The sequence below is a fragment of the Ranitomeya imitator genome, chromosome 4, assembly GCF_032444005.1.
Source record: "Ranitomeya imitator isolate aRanImi1 chromosome 4, aRanImi1.pri, whole genome shotgun sequence".
In the NCBI taxonomy this organism is placed as follows: domain Eukaryota; kingdom Metazoa; phylum Chordata; class Amphibia; order Anura; family Dendrobatidae; genus Ranitomeya; species Ranitomeya imitator.
Window position 1 is genome coordinate 363,532,845 of NC_091285.1, and position 20,152 is coordinate 363,552,996.

Below are 20,152 nucleotides of genomic sequence, written 5' to 3' on the forward strand. Positions count from 1 at the left end.
TACGTCGATACCCCATAGTAGTAGAAAACAAATATAGGCATACAACCCTAATAAGACACTCCATAATTATGTGCTATTTTCTTTTTATGTCCAGGGTAGTACTTTATTTATATTTACTTATATATTTAAATGGACAATGTAGACTACAGTTCGGGCATAGCGTTATCCATTACACTCTACATGATTATTAGGTCATTTAGACCTGGATCCCTTCTTTATAGGGAGGTAACAGTTTCTTTAATCATGGCAAAGGTTATGCGCAAACTATACTTATAACCTCTATACGAGACTGTTAGTTATTTCATATGACTTCATTTTTTGAGTGGACCAATCATTTATCACACGACTGCTCCTTGGCATCCCCTGTAAGGCTATGTGCCCACGTTGTGTTTTTTAAGCGTTTTTCCGCTGCAGAAATGCTTACAAAACACATCCCATTATTTTAAATGGCATTCCAAAATTGTGTCCATGCTGCGTTTTTTTCCACAGCGGAAACGCATCGCGGAAAAAAACGCAGCATGTTTATTAATTTTGCGGAATCGCGGCGATTTTATAGAATTGTATTGGGATGCATGGAAAAAACGCATGAAAAATGCAAGAAAAATGTGACATATATGCGATAAAAAAAAAAAAAAAACGCTACAAAAACGCTAGCAGATTTCCTGGCAAGGGAGTTCGGTTTTGATGAGGAAAAATCTGCTTAAGTTCTGCAATTGAATGAATACTTGTTACAAGCTAGAGGGCAAACCTACGCGGCGAGATAGGGACACATAATAGGGACTCTTTAGGGTGAGCAGCATGTAAGGGCCCTCCTTCATCATCCCTCTGGACATGTGAAGGTTATTCATTTCATTTTATCATATCATTTCTCCGGCTGTCTCGATTGTTAAGGACCCAATTATAGGCCTTATATTTAAATATGGTCTTGCCCTTTGAGTGTATAAAATAGAATTAACAATCGAGCTGTTGATTTTGTCTGTTTGAGAAAGTAATTAAGTCAGGGGAAGGTGGATCTCATTCTAAACCCCAATGATAACCAGTCTATACCTCCACTTTTAGTTTGAAATCTAACTACCCCTCCCAGATGATTTATTCCCATACAACTGTGATACCTTTACCTGTGGGGATTAGGGGATCGTAGGGGTCACATAGGGTGAGCCTTGAGCGGGGGTGCCATATTGCATTCAAGCTAGGGTGCCAATCTCCACAGTAAGGCAGGATTGTGATTAGGGTGAGTGAGTATTTATACTCCAGGTATTGGAATTTGTTCTTTTCTCATCAAGACAAATAATTCTATCCATGAGTATTGGGTTTTGTACCATGTACATGTACCAATCAGAGTGTTGTCTTGTGCCTGGTTGGGCAAGTCATCAAATTTTTAGTCCATTATTATTTTTTATATCTAATATATAAAGCTGAATGTGTGTGTGTGTGTGTATGTGTATGCATGTCCGGGATTAGCATCTGCACCGTCGCAGCTACAGCCACAAAATTTTGCACAGTCACACGTCTGGACCCCAAGAGCATCATAGGCTATGTTGTGAGGTGAAAGTTTAACCCCGCACGTTCCAATTCACCAAACAATTTTGCCCCTATCTACATAATGGGGAAAAGTGAAAGGAAAAGTGTTGGAGGCAAATTAACAGCTGCCAGATGTGAACAAAGGGGACTTAAAGAATGAGAGCGATGGCGCAAAAGAGTATATACCGTACAGTTGCTAAGGTGGGGCCCCGACATGGGATACTCACCACACACGGGGATATGAACACACACACAAAATGCGCCACACACTACCATGTGCTTGAACACATATTACCCTCAGCACACATTTCACCACACATACACCAACCTCGCCACATAAAAGTCGAAACACAAAAGTCGCCGCTCAAAACTCACCACGCGCAAAACTCGCCACATGCAAAAACTAGGCTCACGCAAAACTCGCCACAAGTGCAAAACTCACCTCATGGAAAACTCGCCACACGCAAAACTTGCACACGTGGAAAAATTGCCACATGCACAAAAGTTGCAACACATGCAAAAGTTGCCTCACACAAAACTTGCACATACTCAAAAGGCACCACACATAAAACTCGCCACGCGCAAAACTCACCATGCGCAAAACTTGCTGCACACAACTTGCTACACTAACCTGTCACATGCAACTTGACAAACAAAAAGTTGCTACACGCATGTTGCCACACAAAACTCATCTCACAAAAGTCGCTACATGCATGTCGCCACACGCAACTCAACACACACAACTTGACAAATGAAACTCGCCCTAAAACACACACAAGTCTGGTATTATCCTTCAAAAATAAAATTCTGATTAATAAGCAGACAAACTACAAGAGCAACAAATGTACCATATAGGAAATACGGCAGCTGTCAGTCACATAACCTGTCTATTATGTGTATGAGTGAGCTAATATATACTGCCAGGGGGAGGGCTTCCTGTTGGCTGGGGATTTATCAGGCTGCCAATTTATCTTACAAATACGGAGGTAAAAATACTGAGCAAATAACGTGTGAACGAGGTCTAATACAGGAGATGACACACAGGTACATACTATATACAGGAGGAGATGACATACAGGTATATACTATATACAGGAGGAGATGACATACAGGTATATGCTATATATAGAAGATGACATACAGGTATATACTATATACAGGAGGAGATGACACACAGATATATACTATATACAGGGGAGATGACGCACGTATATACTATATACAGGAGGAGATGACATACAGGTATATACTATATATAGAAGGAGATGACACAGGTATATACTATATATAGGAGGAGATGACATACAGGTATATACTATATACAGGGGAGATGACACACAGCAGGTACATACTATATACAGGGGAGATGACATACAGGTATATACTATATACAGGAGATGACATACAAGTGTATACTATATATAAGGGAGATGACAAACATGTAAATACTGAGGTGAAAATGAGAGGTGTGAGGTGAAAATGAAAAGTTGTGAGTGCAAAATGAGAGGAGTGAGGGAAAATAGTGGAGTGATCGGAAAATGACAGATGTGAGGTTGAAATGACAAGTGTTAGGGGGGAATGAGAGGAGTGAGGGAGAAAATGAGAGATGTGAGGGGGAAAATGAAAGATGTGATTGGGAAAATGAGAGGCGTGATGGGAAAATAAGAGAAGTGAGGTACTATAACTAACCACAGATATTTACTATGCCCAGGCAACGCCGGGCTCTTCAGCTAGTTATTAAATAAAAGTCATTTTTTTAGGGGTGTTAGGCTATGTGCACACGTTGCAGATTTTGCTATGGATCCGCCGCTGCGGGTCCGCAGCAGCTTTCCATGCGTTTACAGTACAATGTAAACCAATGGAAAAAGCAATCCGGATTACATTCTGTAGCATGTCAATTCTTTGTGCGGATTCCGCAGCGATTTACACCTGGTCCATAATAAGAATCCGCAGGTGTAAAACCGCAGGTGGAATCCGCACAAATTCCGCATAAAAACTGCAGTAAATCCGTGCGAAATCTGCAGGTAAAACACAGTGCCTTTTACCTGCGGATTTATGAAATCTGCTGAGGAAAAATCCACAGCCATCAAAAATACGTGTGCACATATCCTTAGTGTCTTTTGATGAGCCTTGTTTTCACTAATCCAACAATTACAATTTTTGTAAGCTATTAAATAGAGGGAGGACATGATGCTAGAGACAGATGAAGGACATCCACTGATATTTTGTAGTAACACAGTGGTGATGTCAGGAGACAATGTGTATAATTGGGTATCATCATCAGCGGTGATGTCACCGCTGTGCTCTGCTTTATGGCCGGCGCTGACACAGTCAGTGCGGGAAGCTGACGGCGGGGGACGTGACAGACATCGGAATGTGAGTATGTAGTTTTTTTTTTTTTTTTTTACTTTTACAATGGTAACCAGGATAAATATCGGGTTACTAAGCGCGGCCCTGCACTTAGTAACCCGATGTTTACCCTGGATACCTGGGGACTTCAGCATCGTTGAAGACAGTTTCAACGATGCCGAAGTCTTTCCCCGCATCGTTGGTCGCTGGAGAGAGCTGTCTGTGTGACAGCTCTCCAGCGACCACACAACGACTTACCAACGATCACGGCCATTATCGTTGGTAAGTCGTTTAGTGTAACGGTACCTTTATTACAGTCTTTTTTGATAGCACAGTTCAGCACAGATCAAGACTCTTTACAAAGGCACTGTTGAACACAGCAGCCGTTCTAGCACAATGAGATAGAGGAGGGGGGAGGGTTTGCTGAGGGAGATTATCTCTGTGACACAATTCCTTCCAGTACTTATCTTCCTGCTCCTGATAGACTTTCTCAACTAGCAGTAGAGGGGTTAGTCCAGCTCCGCTCTGTAATGGAATCCTGTGTCCCTATGGTTCACTTGCCTTAACTTTTGTGAGACAGAGCATACACCACTCATCCCTTCAGCTGCTGCCAGAATAGTAAACAAGTTTCCCACAATTCCCCTAGGGCTCTGCTAATCAATCCCTGTCTCCTGTGACTGTGTTAACTCCTCTAGTTTCTGGATGCTTTTGAAGCAACAGCAGTCATCCCTACTTCTGCATGTCACAGAGGGAATGATAGCAGATCAGAAAAAAGGTTAAATAAACTATGCAAAGGACATTAAATGGCCTCATAAAACATTAATATGTTAGTTAATAAAGTACATGATCTGGAAAACAGATGAGGTAGATGATGATGGAAATATAATTAGTGCAAATAGGGCCTTATCCAAAGACACAAGGGAAATAAACCACACAGGAATAGCTCTCCTGATATGGTTGTGGGACCACAACAGTAAACTAAATTGTTTTTTTTTTTTGTTTGTTTTTTAACTCAGCTGCTTCAGACTCTCAAATAAAAGCCATTAGATGGTTGACAAAAGTTTAGGGTTTATTTCTGTGCTACTGATGATACCTGCTGACTATACTGGTGTCTTGGATCAAGGTGTTCAGAAATGGATCCCTGGATCAAAAAGTTTTAATAGATATTTATCAACGCATTTTGAAGTACACCACTTTTTCATCACGACAAACCACATATAAACACCTTGATCTAAGATACCGGCATCGTGAGCACCGCCGAGATGGACTCTGAAATTCCTTTTACCCATCTAATGATCTGGAAAATAGACTCCAAAATATTTGCCTGGTTAGAGTGCTCAAAAGGGCAAAAGGAAAAACTGTAGCTGAATCTTTAGAATCTTGACTACTGAAAAGCTTTGGAAAAGAAGCATTAACACCTCTACTTGCCTTTGAAAGGGTGCATAGACGATATCTACCACCAGGTTCTCTGCCATTGCCTGTTCTCATAAACCTGCTACACTTCAGGAATTTCCATCCTGGATTAAAGGGAGTCTGTCACCCTATTTTTCGCCTATAAGCTGCGGCCACCGCATATCCATGAAGTGAGCACAATGTTTTTAAACCTTTTCTGAAAAATCTTGGCAAATGGATACTCTACTGCTTTAGATGGTTAAAAGGAATCTGTCACCCCATTTTTCGCCTATAAGCTGCGGCCACCGCCATCAGGGGCTTATCTACAGCATTCTGTAATGAGATTAAAAAAGTTAAATTTCACCGTGAATAATACAGGACAATCAATGGTTCTACACTACAACAATGAAATCATATAAACTAAAAGGTGTACCATGAACACAAATACTAAAAACTCATCATAAAAATGTAGAATTTTATTAAACGAAAAAAGATATATAAAATAAAATATAAAATACGTCAAATACCAAAGTTGGCCAGAAGGTGGCGACACAGGGTAACAAATCAGCAAATCCCTCAAGAAAGTGATTGGAACAATGAAAAATATGTGATAGTGTGGTAACTATAAAAAATAGAAACGTGAAAATAAAATGCAGTGGAAAAACATCAAAATTTATGTGAGGTAAAGTAAATACCGTGAGTATGCTGTGGAACCAACCTGTCCCTACGCACGTTTCAACAGTAAAAAAATCCTTCTTCCGGGGTAGAATGCTGTAGATAAGCCCCCGATGTAACCTGAAAGATAAGAAAAACAAGTTAGATTATACTCACCCAGGGGTGGTCCCGATGCGTTTGGTCCGATGGGCGTCGCGGTCCGGGTCCAGTGACTCCCATCTTGATAGGATGATGTCCTCTTCTTTGCTTCCTGTCGCGGCTCCAGCGCAGGCGTACTTTATCTGCCCTGTTGAGGGCAGAGTAAAGCACTACAGTGCGCAGGCGCTGGGCCTCTTTGACCTTTCCCGGGGCCTGCGCGCTGCAGTACTTTGCTCTGTGCCCTCAACAGGGCAGACAAAGTACGCCTGCGCCGAAGCCGCGACAATAAGCAAGAGGACGTCATCATATCAAGATGGGAGGTGCAGGACCCGGACCACGACGCCCAGTGGACCAGACCACAACGGGACCACCCCTGGGTGAGTATAATATAACCGTTTTTTCTTATCTTTCAGGATACATCGGAGGCTTATCTACAGCATTACAGAATGCTGTAGATAAGCCCTTGATGGCGGCGGCTGCAGCTTATAGGCGAAAAATGGGGTGACCGATTCCTTTTAACCATCTAAAGCAGTAGGGTATCCAGTTGCCATGATTTTTCAGAAAAGGTTTAAAAACATTGTGGTTACTTCATGGATATGAAGAAGTTGTGCCCACTGCAGGTCCCTTATGCTATGCTACATTCTGCCAGGCTGAAGGTTACTGCATTAGTAGAAACCATCTTTTCAAGTCATCTAAGGAGGTCCTACAGTGTCTGAACACCAACAAGCACAGACTGAAATGGGATAAGTATTTTTTTTTTCTTGTAAAGTATCAGGAGTTTTATCCTGTAGTTACTATGCCATTTATGTTTTTGTACTCCCTGTTGCTGGTACAGTAAGTTAATCTATTTACTTGCACTTTTACTTTGTATGCGGGATCTGTTTGTACCTGTCAAATTACTTAGTACTTTTTAACCCTGCTGTTCTGTTGGTCAAAAATGACCGACTTTGAACTTCAATATTCTTTAAAATATTCAAGATGCGGCTCTGAAACCCGGGGTCCGACCGACCCATCCTCATTTAAGTCAATCAACCACAAGTTTCAGAACCGCATCTTGAACACCCCAAAAAATACCAAAGTTCAAAATAGGTCTCCCCAGACCGAACAGAACAGCAGGGTTAAAAGAGCAGGTAATGCTTTGTGTCCGCAGGCATGATGCATATATTTGCTTCCACTCTCTCTGTTGGAGAAAAATGTGTTAGAATTTACTTTATCACTTTTGTTTTTCTTTTAGAGGATCTGTGGAAGGGCTTTAAAGTAATGTGCCTCATCAGTAACTTGGGTCAAACCACAGTATAGACATGTAATATATTGCATGAACCTCAAATTTCATCATGGTGATTACCGTAATTAAATATTATTGCATGAAATATAAGGGGGATGCAAACAAAAGATATGCTGCGTATTCGTGGCTTCGCCAATATGAACCAGCCATAATCTTCTCAGCGAAGACTTAGCTAGAGAAGGACAGTCCAGAGATCGTGGGCTACTTTCTGTTATCATTCTGAATACTCTACTATGCTAGGGATGTATGTGTATGAGTACATGGGTCAACTGAGGTCACTTGTCAACAATGTTAAGTATCTGGGAAGAAACCTGTTGCTTTGAACCAAAATCAAAAATAATACCCCTAAAAAATTACTTAATATTCTTAGGTAAAATTACCCTTTTAGGGTCAGGAGACAATAACAATACCAAAAAAGGATAGAGGTAAATATGGTGAGGGGGTGATCTTTCCCCTACTCACCCTACCTTACCGCGGAGGTTGGCACCCTAAGTTCGGCATGGTACCCCCACTCGACGACGGCTCTCCCTTAAGACCTTAGTAGGGGAACTAACAATGAAACACCATCACCAAAACCAATATTATCTAAAGTGCTAATGTGCTTGAAAGTGCTCAGCCAAAAACTGCATGAGTAAATTCTCTTATAATACCGTAATTGATGCACCAAGTTATTTCAGGGTTGATGTCTTTTCAAACACTGATGACTTATGAATAAGGTGCATTTGTGAGCCATACCATAGACACAGAACATGGATATACCTCAAAATTTCAGTGGCTATTGCAGAGTAAGTGACATACTATCATGGGTTAACCCCCTATCAGATAATTCATATACAAAAGATAAAGAGTTGCCTCTCCAAATTCAAAGCAATAGCAAGTCTATAGGCTCAGAATGGCATAATTATGTTCAAATAATACATATACCTCTTAACTATATATCAGAACTGATGCAGGGAATAAATCAGTCCATAAATTGACAGTGGTCAAAACAATATTAAGGCATGTACTCATCCGATTGGTTGCCCATCCCAATACGTTTTCCCCCAGGATAGTAAACCAGGGCTCATCAGGGGAAAGAAAAGGGCTTTTTCCAGTTCGAGGCAGCTATAATGAGCCACGTCTCGTCGTGACCGCTTGGAATAAAGTGTTACATGTGTCTCACCGTATTCTTGTTTAAATATCACTTGCCGCCATAGAAAGCATGCACTCAACTGGAAGTGACGTATCATCAGTCCGATAGAGTCACCAGACTTTTGGTGGGTGAAGCGCATATGCGTTCCAGCCAGAGAGTTCTCTGGTCGCCCGGGAGAAGAATATTGGGCGCGGTACTATAAGAGCACAAAGTGGAACGCTATGCGCTCCACCTCACAGGCAAAGTGGAACGGAAATGACTGATGACATAGTCATAAAGCCAATGAAAACTCAGGACATCCCGTAGGTGGAACGCCAATGCGTTCCAGCTATACATAGCTTATCTAGATGTCTATAGAGAAATTAATTAATAAGAGACAGCATTCAAATAATTGGCTGCCTAGAAACAGACAATTGGAAGGCAGCGTTCAAAAGACAAAGTGGAAAATGCCATCATAAAATGCGCTGTAAATACCTTTAAGTCTGTTTAAATGAGCAATGTCATTAAATATTATGCTAAACGGCATCAACTTAGAGCGGTGACACAGCATTATAACCCCTCTCATGCAAGGGTCTATTCAAATATCAATGTACAATAAGTTTTATTAGCCACCATTGGGTAAGTAGGGTTAGCTCTGAAAGAACCATTAATGATATTGTTCCACTTTTAAGTGGAAAACTATCCTGTGGTCTTGTGAAAGACCTATACAGTACACCAGTAGTTCCTTATCATATTAGACCATAACATGAATACAAGTCTATCAGATGAAACTCGTGAAGTAGAGCTGCTCATTTAAACCAAGAGGGGACATGGATTCCAGGAGAAAAATCCACCTAGTTTCACGTTGGAGTATTTTCCTGTCCCAATCGCCAAGCCTGGCAGATTGGGGGACAGTTTCTATAACCTGAAAAGAGAGCTACTCAAGATCCCCACAATGTTTCTCAACCATATAACTTGCCAAGGGGGTCTCACGTTTATGTTTGATATCCCCCATGTGTTCGCCTATTCTAACCCTTAATTGCCTTTTTGTCTTGCCAACATAGTTTAGCAGGCAGCTACACGTGCATAGGTAGACCACTCCCGGTGTCCTACAACTGGCAAAATCCCTATTTTTAAAGGTACGTCCTGTAGCCACACTACGGAACGTTTTTGATTTGTTAATCAATTTGCAGGTATAGCAGCCTCTACATTTAAACCTGCCCAAACTTCTGCGTTCCAACCAAGTACATCCTATTTTGGGGGTTTTAGATGACTGTGGACCACATGCTGGGTGCATGCATTCTATGGCGGCAAGTGGTATTTAAACAAGAATACGGTGAGACACATGTAACACTTTATTCCAAGCGGTCACGACGAGACGTGGCTCATTATAGCTGCCTCGAACTGGAAGAAGCCCTTTTCTTTCCCCTGATGAGCCCTGGTTTACTATCCTGGGGGGAAAAGCATTGGGATGGGCAACCAATCGGATGAGTACATGCCTTAATATTGTTTTGACCACTGTAAATTTATGGACTGATTTATTCCCTGCATCAGTTCTGATATAGAGTTAAGAGGTGTATGTATTATTTGAACATAATTATGCCATTTGGAGAGGCAACTCTTTATCTTTTGTATATGAATTTTCTGATAGGGGGTTAACCCATGATAGTATGTCACTTACTCTGCAATAGCCACTGAAATTTTGAGGTATATGCATTCTCTCTGTCTATGGTATTGCTCACAAATGCACCTTATTCATAAGTCATCAGGGTTTGAAAAGACATCAACCCTGAAATAACTTGGTACATCAATTATTATAAGAGAATTTACTGATGCAGTTTTTGGCTGAGCACTTTCAAGCACATTAGCACTTTAGATAATATTGGTGTTGGTGATGGTGTTTCATTGTTAGTTCCCCTCCTAGGGTCTTAAGGGAGAGCCGTCGTCGAGTGGGGGCGCAACGCCGAACTTAGGGTGCCAACCTCCGTGGTAAGGTAGGGTGAGTAAGGGAAAGATCACCCCCTCACCATATTTACCTCTATCCTTTTTTGGTATTGTTATTGTCTCCTGACCCTAAAAGGGTAATTTTACCTAAGAATATTAAGTTATTTTTTAGGGGTATTATTTTTGATTTTGGTTCAAACCTTGATTTACACTCCAGTGTCAATTAGTTTTGGTGCGATTTTAAGAAGCCTGTTGGACTACTTCTCTGTAAGACACCAGCTTAGGACTAGAAACAGTCAGGATCCAAATAAGAATGTGTGTGTGTGTGTGTGTGTGGAATATGACAAACGAGTAAACTAGAGGGATACTTATACATAAAATTAGTAAATATAAGTCTAAGACTAGAGCGTTCACTCAAGGACTTTACATTACTACATTAGTGTGGGGTTGACAGAACAGACGTCTAAAGCACGGTGTGACTAATAAAAAATAACTTTTGGGGACCCTTTTGCAGAGGAACAGGCTAATATAGCCTTTTGGTCCCGTTATATAGATGACGTTCTGTTAATTTGGAACGGGGACAGTGAAACTCTGACTAACTTTGTGGCAAAATTGAATAACAACCAATTGGAACTTTCCTTCACTTTTGAGTATCACAGAGAAGAATTATCTTTTCTAGATCTTTGTATCCAAAAAAGACCAGATGGACATCTGGATACTAGGACCTACAGAAAGCCTACCTCAACTAATGCCCTCCTCAGGTGGGACAGTCATCACCCGGTACCCCTGAAGAGGGGTATTCCAAAAGGCCAATACCTTAGAGCAAGACGCTCTAAGATGAGGAATTTAAGAGACAGGCAGATGACTTACAAACACGGTTTCTGGCCAGGGGTTATCCTAATGGTATCCTGAGGAGGGCATATAATGAGGTGAAGGAAGTCAATAGGGATGGTCTTTTGGTGCCAGCTCCAAAGAGAGAAGAAATGCCGATTTGCAGATTCATCACTACTTATAACAATGGGGCCCAGAAGATACGGACAATATTACAGAAACACTGGTCCGTTTTGAACATGGATGGGGACATTGGAGAGATGGTGGGGGATTCCCTCCAAATTACTTTTAAAAAAGGTAGATCTGTTGGAGACAGACTTGTACACAGTCACTACTCCCCACCAGTGAAGGATACATGGCTCCCTAATCCACCCAAGGGTTGCCATAAATGTAGTGGGTGTATAGCATGTCCGGCACTCACAGTAGGATCAAGATTCCGGAGCAGAGTGACCGGGAAAGAATATGAAATCTACCACTTCATCAATTGTAGGTCCAGGGGAGTAATTTACAGAGCAATTTGTGTATGTGGCCTAGAATATATTGGCAAGACAATACGTGAATTCAGGAGACGTGTAGGGGAACATCTGAGAGATATTGCTCTGAATAGAGACACACCCCTGGCTAGACATATCAACGTTGAACACAATGGGGATAGTCGAGGACTCAGATTCATGGGGATCGACAGGATTGGTGCACCGAAGAGGGGAGGAAACTGGGACCAGACGCTATTACAATGCGAGACAAGATGGATCTTCCGTTTACGAACACAAACACCAGAAGGCCTGAATGAAATTCTTACATACAGCTGCTTCCTGTAAAGCGAATGCAAATAAACATGATAGGGATTCTTTTCTTCCTTCACCCCTTTTTTTCTCACATTAGGGTTTAATAGGATCACTAGCAGGGACAGCCGCCGTCGAATGGGGGCACCATTCTTGCGTTCTTACTATCCTAGGGTGCCAACCTCCATTGCCAGGTAGGTTCTGGTAGGAGTAGGTTAGGGATACGGGGGATATACACAACCCTGTCTCTCTACCTATGTTTTTTCAAGGTGCACCTCTCCCTTAATCCCCCAGCGTTTCTCCGATGCCATCCATCCATGTGTAATTATTCATAATAATAAAAAATTACTTTTTGACTTATTACATTTATGTTATTAATTTATCGACTAAAGTAGTGTATGGGCTTATTACCTCACTGACCCCTGACTGCGGTCTCCTCCCAGCTTGCTGGAGATAACCAGCATGTGTCCATGATTGCGATCCTCCCTTCTGCGTTTTAAGGTTACAGTAGGATCGGTGACATGATTTTGATTTTTTACCCTGTACAAATGGTGTAACGTGGCTTAGCGTGTCTTACAACCATGGAGGGGTTAATACTGTTTTGTTTTGAGCGCTTCATCTGAACTTACAGGAGGCAGATGCGGCGCGATTCTAAGACTCCGGAAAGTGGCATGCAGCGTGAACGCCTGGACTTGAGGTTACGGTCGGGCATCATGCTGTTATGACAACTGGACAGGGGCGGGGCACCATTGGTGACACACACAGCCCCATGGTTTGCATTAAGATACAGATAAAGCACGCTACCATAGCAACCCTGACTAATACACGCCGCCGGAAATCATGCCGGGGGGGCGGAACACAATACAACCCTAAGGGCTGCAATATGAGTGGACAGCGCGCTACCTTAGCAACCTGACGAGCACGCGCCGCCGGAAGTGACGCATGCGGTCCAGGATGTGCGTTCCACACGGGGCGCATTGCACTGACGTCACATCACCCAGCCTAGGTAATTCCGGGCGGGTTATTTAAGCAAGTGCAACGCTGAGTCGCAGCGATTGCCGGTATACCCCTATGCTGTGGATCCCCCACGGAGCTGGAGGGATGCAGCCTTATCTTTCCCCTGATGAGTGAATTATCACGAAACGCGTAGGGAAATATGTTTCTGTCTTCTGGGGTTTTACATATCTGTCGAAACAGCGTGGATGGGTAAGAAGTGCGGCCAGAACTGTAGGCCCACCCTTCCGGATGCTGGATTTACGAAAGGTCTCACCCATAATAATAAGAAAATATGAGGTGAGCCCGTTCCAATTATTAAACTTTTTCTGATCGCACCTACTGCATCTTCATGTGACAGGTGGGGACAGGTAACACGTGATCTGCAACATATGCATCAGATATGTGATATGTGTATGCTTTCATGTACTCCCCCTACAAGGAGTGTATATTGTGCTACGGCTTCTTTCCCTTTAGAGACTGACACATGCATGTGAATCAATAGTTCTCGGGGATTGGTTTATTGTGTTATTCCCTTATTTTGGGAACTTTTTTTCTTGTTGAGTCTTCTATGTTTGTACATAGTTGGTCATACCAACTTTTTAGTGTATATTTATTAAAAGTTATTTTTTATTATTAGTCACACCGTGCTTTAGACATTATATTAGACTGGTGCATATCACATCTTGATTTATTGACAGAACAGACCCATAGCTCTGAACCATTGGATGGAAATATGGGTAGTTGGCAGGAAACCCCCAAATTATATAATCAATATTTTCTGGTAAGGGCTGAGGATATATGTTTTTTTTCATTAAGCAGAAAAACTTGCTACTTTTCTTAAGATTTCAAAATTTTACCCAACTTGAAAAAAATGTAATACATCTTACCAATGTTAATAAAAGATAATTTCTTGAGTTGCTTAGGATCTGTCATTGTAGTGGGCACGTTAAAACTCTTACTGCATCCTGAAAATAAAAATAAAGGTGTATGTTGGTGCTATATAAGATACAAGAAATAATCGTCCTTTATATCTGCTTAATCCATGCATTAACTGAGGTACCCCATAGATAAGGTTATAACATATATATATATGTCTAAGGTCCACTTCCGTCTGTTTGTCTTGTCTGTCTGTTTCTCTGTCACGGAAATCGCGCGTCGCTGATTGGTCGCGGCTGGCCGGACGCGACCAATCAGCGACAGGCACATTCCGGCTGCGAATTGGCCCCTCCCTACTCCGGGTGCGTCGCGAGGAGCATCGCTAAAGGCCTGGCCTGGATCCGGGGGCCGCCGGAAGGTGAGTATATAACAATTTTGTATTTAAATTCTTTTTTTTAACAGGGATATGGTGCCCACATTGCTATATACTATGTGGGCTGTGTTATATACTGCATGGGCTGTGTTATATACTGCGTGGGCTGTGTTATATACTACGTGGGCTGTGTTATATACTACGTGGGCTGTGCTATATACTACGTGAGCTGTGCTATATACTACGTGGGCTGTGTTATATACTACGTGGGCTGTGTTATATACTACGTGGGCTGTGTTATATACTACGTGGGCTGTGCTATATACTACGTGGGCTGTGCTATATACTACGTGGGCTGTGTTATATACTACGTGGCCTGTTATATACTGTGTGAACTATGTTATATACTACATCGCTGTGCTACATACTACGTGGGCTGTGCTATATACTACGTGGCTGCGCAATATACTACGTGGCTTGCTATATAGTGCGTGGCTGTGTTATATACTACGTGAACTGTGTTATATACTACGTGGGCTGTGTTATATACTGCGTGGGTGGTGCTATATACTACGTGGGCTGTGTTATATACTACGTGGGCTGTGTTATATACTGCATGGGCTGTGTTATATACTGCGTGGGCTGTGCTATATACTACGTGGGCTATGCTATATACTACATGGGCTGTGTTATATACTGCATGGGCTGTGCTATATACTATGTGGCTGTGCTATATACTACGTGGCTGTGCTATATACTACGTAGCTGTGCAATATACTACCTGGCTGTGCTATATACTAACTGGGCTGTGTTGCATGCTACGTGGGCTGTGAGACTCTTTTGCCCGGTGCCCTCAAAAACCTGGAGCCGGCCCTGGCTTCACGGATTGGTCGCGCCCGGCCGGCCACAAACAATCAGCAACAGACACAGTCCGGCCGCGAATTGGCGCGGGATTTGAACCACGCTTCGCTAATTGGTCGCGCTTGGTCGGCCGAATCCTGTGTATTCATTGCATTATTCTGAAATCTTCATAAATAAACTACATGCATATTCTAGAATACCCGATGCGTTAGAATCAGGCCACCATCTAGTTGTATATAAAACTACTGGTATACATGAACACAACAGTAGACAAACTGGCAAGCCAGTATATAAGGTTTACAAGAATAAATAAAAAGATCAATACCTTTATGTAAAAAGGCTACCATGTAAGTGAATTCTTGCAAAATATTTGGAAGCTGATAATAAAAAAGACATAAACCACCTAAAGAACAAATAAACAAGCAATGTGTTAATACTTAAGGCATTTGTCAATCTCTGAAGTCAATAATTGGCAAGGGTTGAGTAGGCAAAATAGCAACCCTTTCTAATCACGACCTTCTCAAACTTTTACTATACCTGTCTTATTTGTAAACAACTGTAAATTTTGAGAAGTGATTCTTCCTTTTCCCCTTTCTTCAGGAAGCTCATATCCCAAATTCACCAGACTAGATCAAAAACATAATGCATCAAAGCCAATATATTTTATGCATTTAGCACAAGAAATACAAAAATATAAAGTTAGTAAGGTATACAAAGACTTTTGAAATACTTACCTTACATCTTGGTTAGCTATAAAGATTTCAAGTGGAATTTCGAGCTACAGGAAGAATAAAGCAGTCAGTGTACAATACAATGATTCTAGTGTAAAAAAAACAAACATTTCAAAACTAAAAAAATAAGGTCTAAAAAGTATCTTAAAGGGAGCGTGTTAACCCCAAAACTCAGTTTAAACTAATTAGGTAATCATGTAGGGGACTTATGCCTTATAAAATCATGTATGTTCAGTTTAATAAGAAATTATATTTGTTATGCAACAGAGTGCAGAGTGAAGTTTGGTGTCGCCAAGCTCTCAGTGCAGCTTTCTTCCCCCTCCCCCTTTGTTGACTGACCGCACTCGGTTGTCCCAAAGAAGCTGTGACAAATCTGTTGTTGGTTGTCCCGGGACCAGGGGCTCTTTCCTGTCCCTAATATTAGGGGCGCCCTAGCTCGCCCTGTTCTGCGGATTACTTCGGTTGGTGAACATGCCGGGGCACGTCCCTTGCCTTAGCTCCTGAATCCGCCCTCAGTCTGTACCCTTCCCCCACCCAGGGAAGAGGGGAGTAGTAGTGTACTCTAATACACTAACCAGACTAACAAGGTAATACGAACAGGGATAAAGGAAAATACCAATCATACAAATATACACACACAAACAAAAGAGGTACCGTGGAGGATGGGGTTAAACTAAAGTAGGCGAAGAAAAATAATTATCATACTCCTAGCAACAGTCACACATAAATCCACTAAACAGCTTCTCCAATAATAACCACCACCACTAACAACCTCAAGCTAATTTTGTGAGAAGCACCTGTATTTCAGATATTGGTCCTCAGCTTCTGTAATATCTATGGGCAATGGTGTCCTGCTCAACAGCATATATAGCAATTATAGCGAGTATAGCGATACTTACAATATTATAGCAACATTGTTTTTTTGTTTTTTTTTAAATGCTAAACAACAACCTTACTTACCACATATTTAAAATCTCCACCTGGATAAAACTGTATACAATGCAAAACACAACCTGCACGCTGGGGAAAATGAAAGCAGATTTCAGTTAGTAAGGTAATATGCTGACCATATACAATACAAAATCAATAAAGAACAGCTAAAAAGTAAAATCCAAGATTTCATAATGGAATACTTGAATTATTGTTAATCAAGTATAAAAATGTAACACAAATGTAAATGTATTTTATAATCCAAGGTTATGACTCAGTGTCAAGGACAGAGCCCCATTTAAAAGTAGTTATCAAGTCTTCTGCAGATGAAGATTGCTCATCATATAAGGAATAGTTTTGCAATACATTTAGATAACATTTCTCACCAACTTGGAGTGAAAAATGATAATTACTTAGTAGTATTTTGATTTTCCCAAAACCCAAGACAGTACCATACAGTGAGACTTGGATCCGCCCCTATTACTGGACAGGAAGCCAAGAGCACAAAATATAAAGGCAACTACCACTTCCTCCTTCAATGTGGTTTCCAAGAAGTCAAGTAGGACTCAACCAAATTATAGTTTTTTTTTATTAGTTATACCTCCACTCAAGAATGCCAAAGGAGTTCCAGAAACCAGCAGAAATATTTAGTACTTTGTGATAATATTAAATTCCCCCTCCCCCTGTTTTTCTTAGGATGCAATGTTAAGAAATGTATTTAAGCCGAAACGGACACCTATAGTTTGAGATTTCCATCATGGGGAAGTTCTTGTTCTAACCAAGTACTAACTAGCACAGGCAAAACAGAGATCTGAACTATTCCATATAAAGAAGAGCCGCGATCCACCACTCATATGGGGATGATAAAATTCATCCTATTCTCTATAATGGAATCAATTCTGCAACTTAAATGGAAGCTAATAATACAATCTAATTGTGAAGATTGTTAGTTGGAAATAGTAAAATGCAAAATAGATTAGCTTTTCGAGCAAACAAACTAAGAAAATCAAGTGATAACCATCAACTCTGATACACCACTTTCTTTTTGCTTTACTTTTTTACCTGAGGAAGAGACCAGGATAGAAAGAGGTATATACCTCATATGGGATTGGTGAAATCTCAGATGGTCTTAAACTTAAGGTATTAGCACTCCATCCCGTTAAACATGTACCTTATGCACAGGACGATACATCCATGAGTAATAATCAGAACGGTTTTACCTCACTGCGAAGGCATACATCTTAACTACTGGTGATGCTCCTCCTTCGCCACAGGAATTTCACAGGTAAAAAGACGCTTTAACTCATCCATCAATTCCTCTTTGTATAAGTTTATTGCAGAGTTGCCATTTTGTCTGTCCAAGAGCGTACCAACTGGATATTTAACCAACTCATCACTTAGTTGAATCTACCAGTTCAATATCAAAATACTTATTGCGTATATTGGCTCCACCGACATAATTTCGGGTCAGTCTATTTTCCCACTTTTACCAGGAGGATACACTGGTTTTGAAATATTTTTACCAGATCCGCTATAACCAGGTCTTTCTGCCATTTATTAGGAGGAGGATAGACTGTGATATTGATGATTTGTCAGTTCCATACCAGCGAGTCCAGCTCGCACCTCCCTTAGGAGGGCAAACCACTGTGGTCATTGTTATCATGTTATTTTAATCTTTTTCAATAAATTGAAGCCTTCATGGAAGCTGGACCATTCAATTTTTTCAGACTGGTATGGTGCCGCTGGACTTGGCACAATCAAGTTCATCTGACCACTCCAAACCCGGGAAATAGATTGGGGTAGTGAGCTTTTAATCACTTAAGGTACCTTCACACATAACGATATCGTTAACGATATCGTTGCTTTTTGTGACGTAGCAACGATATCGTTAATGAAATCATTATGTGTGACAGCGACCAACGATCAGGCCCCTGCTGTGCCATCGTTGGTCGCTGAATAAAGTCCAGAACTTTATTTCGTCGCTGGACTCCTGCTGACATCGCTGGATCGGCGTGTGTGACACCGATCCAGCGATGTCTTCACTGGTAACCAGGGTAAACATCGGGTAACTAAGTGCAGGGCCGCGCTTAGTAACCCGATGTTTACCCTGGTTACCATCCTAAAAGTAAAAAAAAACAAACACTACATACTTACCTACAGCTGTCTGCCTCCAGCGCTGTGCTCTGCACTCCTCCTGTACTGTCTGTGAGCGTCGGTCAGCCGGAAAGCAGAGCGGTGACGTCACCGCTCTGCTTTCTGGCCGCTGTGCTCACACAGACAGTACAGGAGGAGAGCAGAGCACAGCGCTGGAGGACAGACAGCGGTAGGTAAGTATGTAGCGTTTGTTTTTTTTTACTTTTAGGATGGTAACCAGGGTAAACATCGGGTTACTAAGCGCGGCCCTGCGCTTAGTTACCCGATGTTTACCCTGGTTACCGGCATCGTTGGTCGCTGGAGAGCGGTCTGTGTGACAGCTCTCCAGCGACCATACGGTGACGCTGCAGCGATCTGGATCGTTGTCGGTATCGCTGCAGCGTCGCTTAATGTGAAGGGGCCTTTAGAGTCCAGAAAGACATTTTGAGACTCCAACTAGGAGCCTTATCTACACGAAGGGTGGTTTTATTCAGCTTAGCGTAGCCATATCCATCTTACAGCTCCAACTAGAAAGATAAACTGAGTTGTAGAGGTTTATCAGATTCCATTTTAGAATCCATCTTATGCTCCCAGACTGGGAGGACCGACTGGACTTAAGCTGGTTTTGTTTAGATTAGCAATGTCTAAGCTACAAATCCCACTAGAAGGATAACCAGGAACCAACTTTAATGCCAACCAGTCAAGTTATGACTCCAGACCCAGAAGATTAACTGGACTTTAATTCTGATTAGTTCCATCATTTACACCCCTTACCAAGAGGACAACTGGGACATATATGTTAAATGCAGACCTGTATTTTATTAAGGCCCTTTCTTGTCATTTAATAAAATCACCACAGACAGAGGGCAGCGCCAGAAGTCAATCTTACCAATATCAGCAATATTGAGAGTAAAGGGTAGTGAAGTTTTGAGACAGTAGTGAAAACAGACCTTTGAACTCCATGTCGGTTGGCTAACCAGGCGAAATCCACAGCCCCCATGTTGTCCATACCACTGAAAGTCACACTCAACCGAAGGCCCCATCAAGTCCTACAGTGAGGTAGACAACCAAGGAAAATCCTAGACCTAAGGTGGCAGGCTGTTTCTCATTTATGAAGCGGCCTGGAAACCTCCAGGCAGGCCAATTACGAGACTTGAGGGAGCATGACACATGAGATCCTACCAAAGTCGGCAGGCTCAATAAACAAGACATGATGCGGCAGGC

At 41.8% G+C, this 20,152-nt stretch overlaps 1 protein-coding gene across 1 annotated transcript in view; it reads right to left on the reverse strand.

The window, feature by feature from the left end:
- GSAP (gamma-secretase activating protein) overlaps nt 1-20,152 on the reverse strand; it is a 204,143-nt gene that overhangs the window by 95,212 nt on the left and 88,779 nt on the right. The window contains exons 10-14 of the mRNA XM_069765130.1: nt 16,826-16,885; nt 15,869-15,912; nt 15,672-15,760; nt 15,460-15,537; nt 13,912-13,989 (exon numbers count right to left, since the gene is read on the reverse strand). Coding sequence (XP_069621231.1) covers nt 13,912-13,989; nt 15,460-15,537; nt 15,672-15,760; nt 15,869-15,912; nt 16,826-16,885 — 349 coding nt within the window. The remainder of the gene's footprint in view (nt 1-13,911; nt 13,990-15,459; nt 15,538-15,671; nt 15,761-15,868; nt 15,913-16,825; nt 16,886-20,152) is intronic.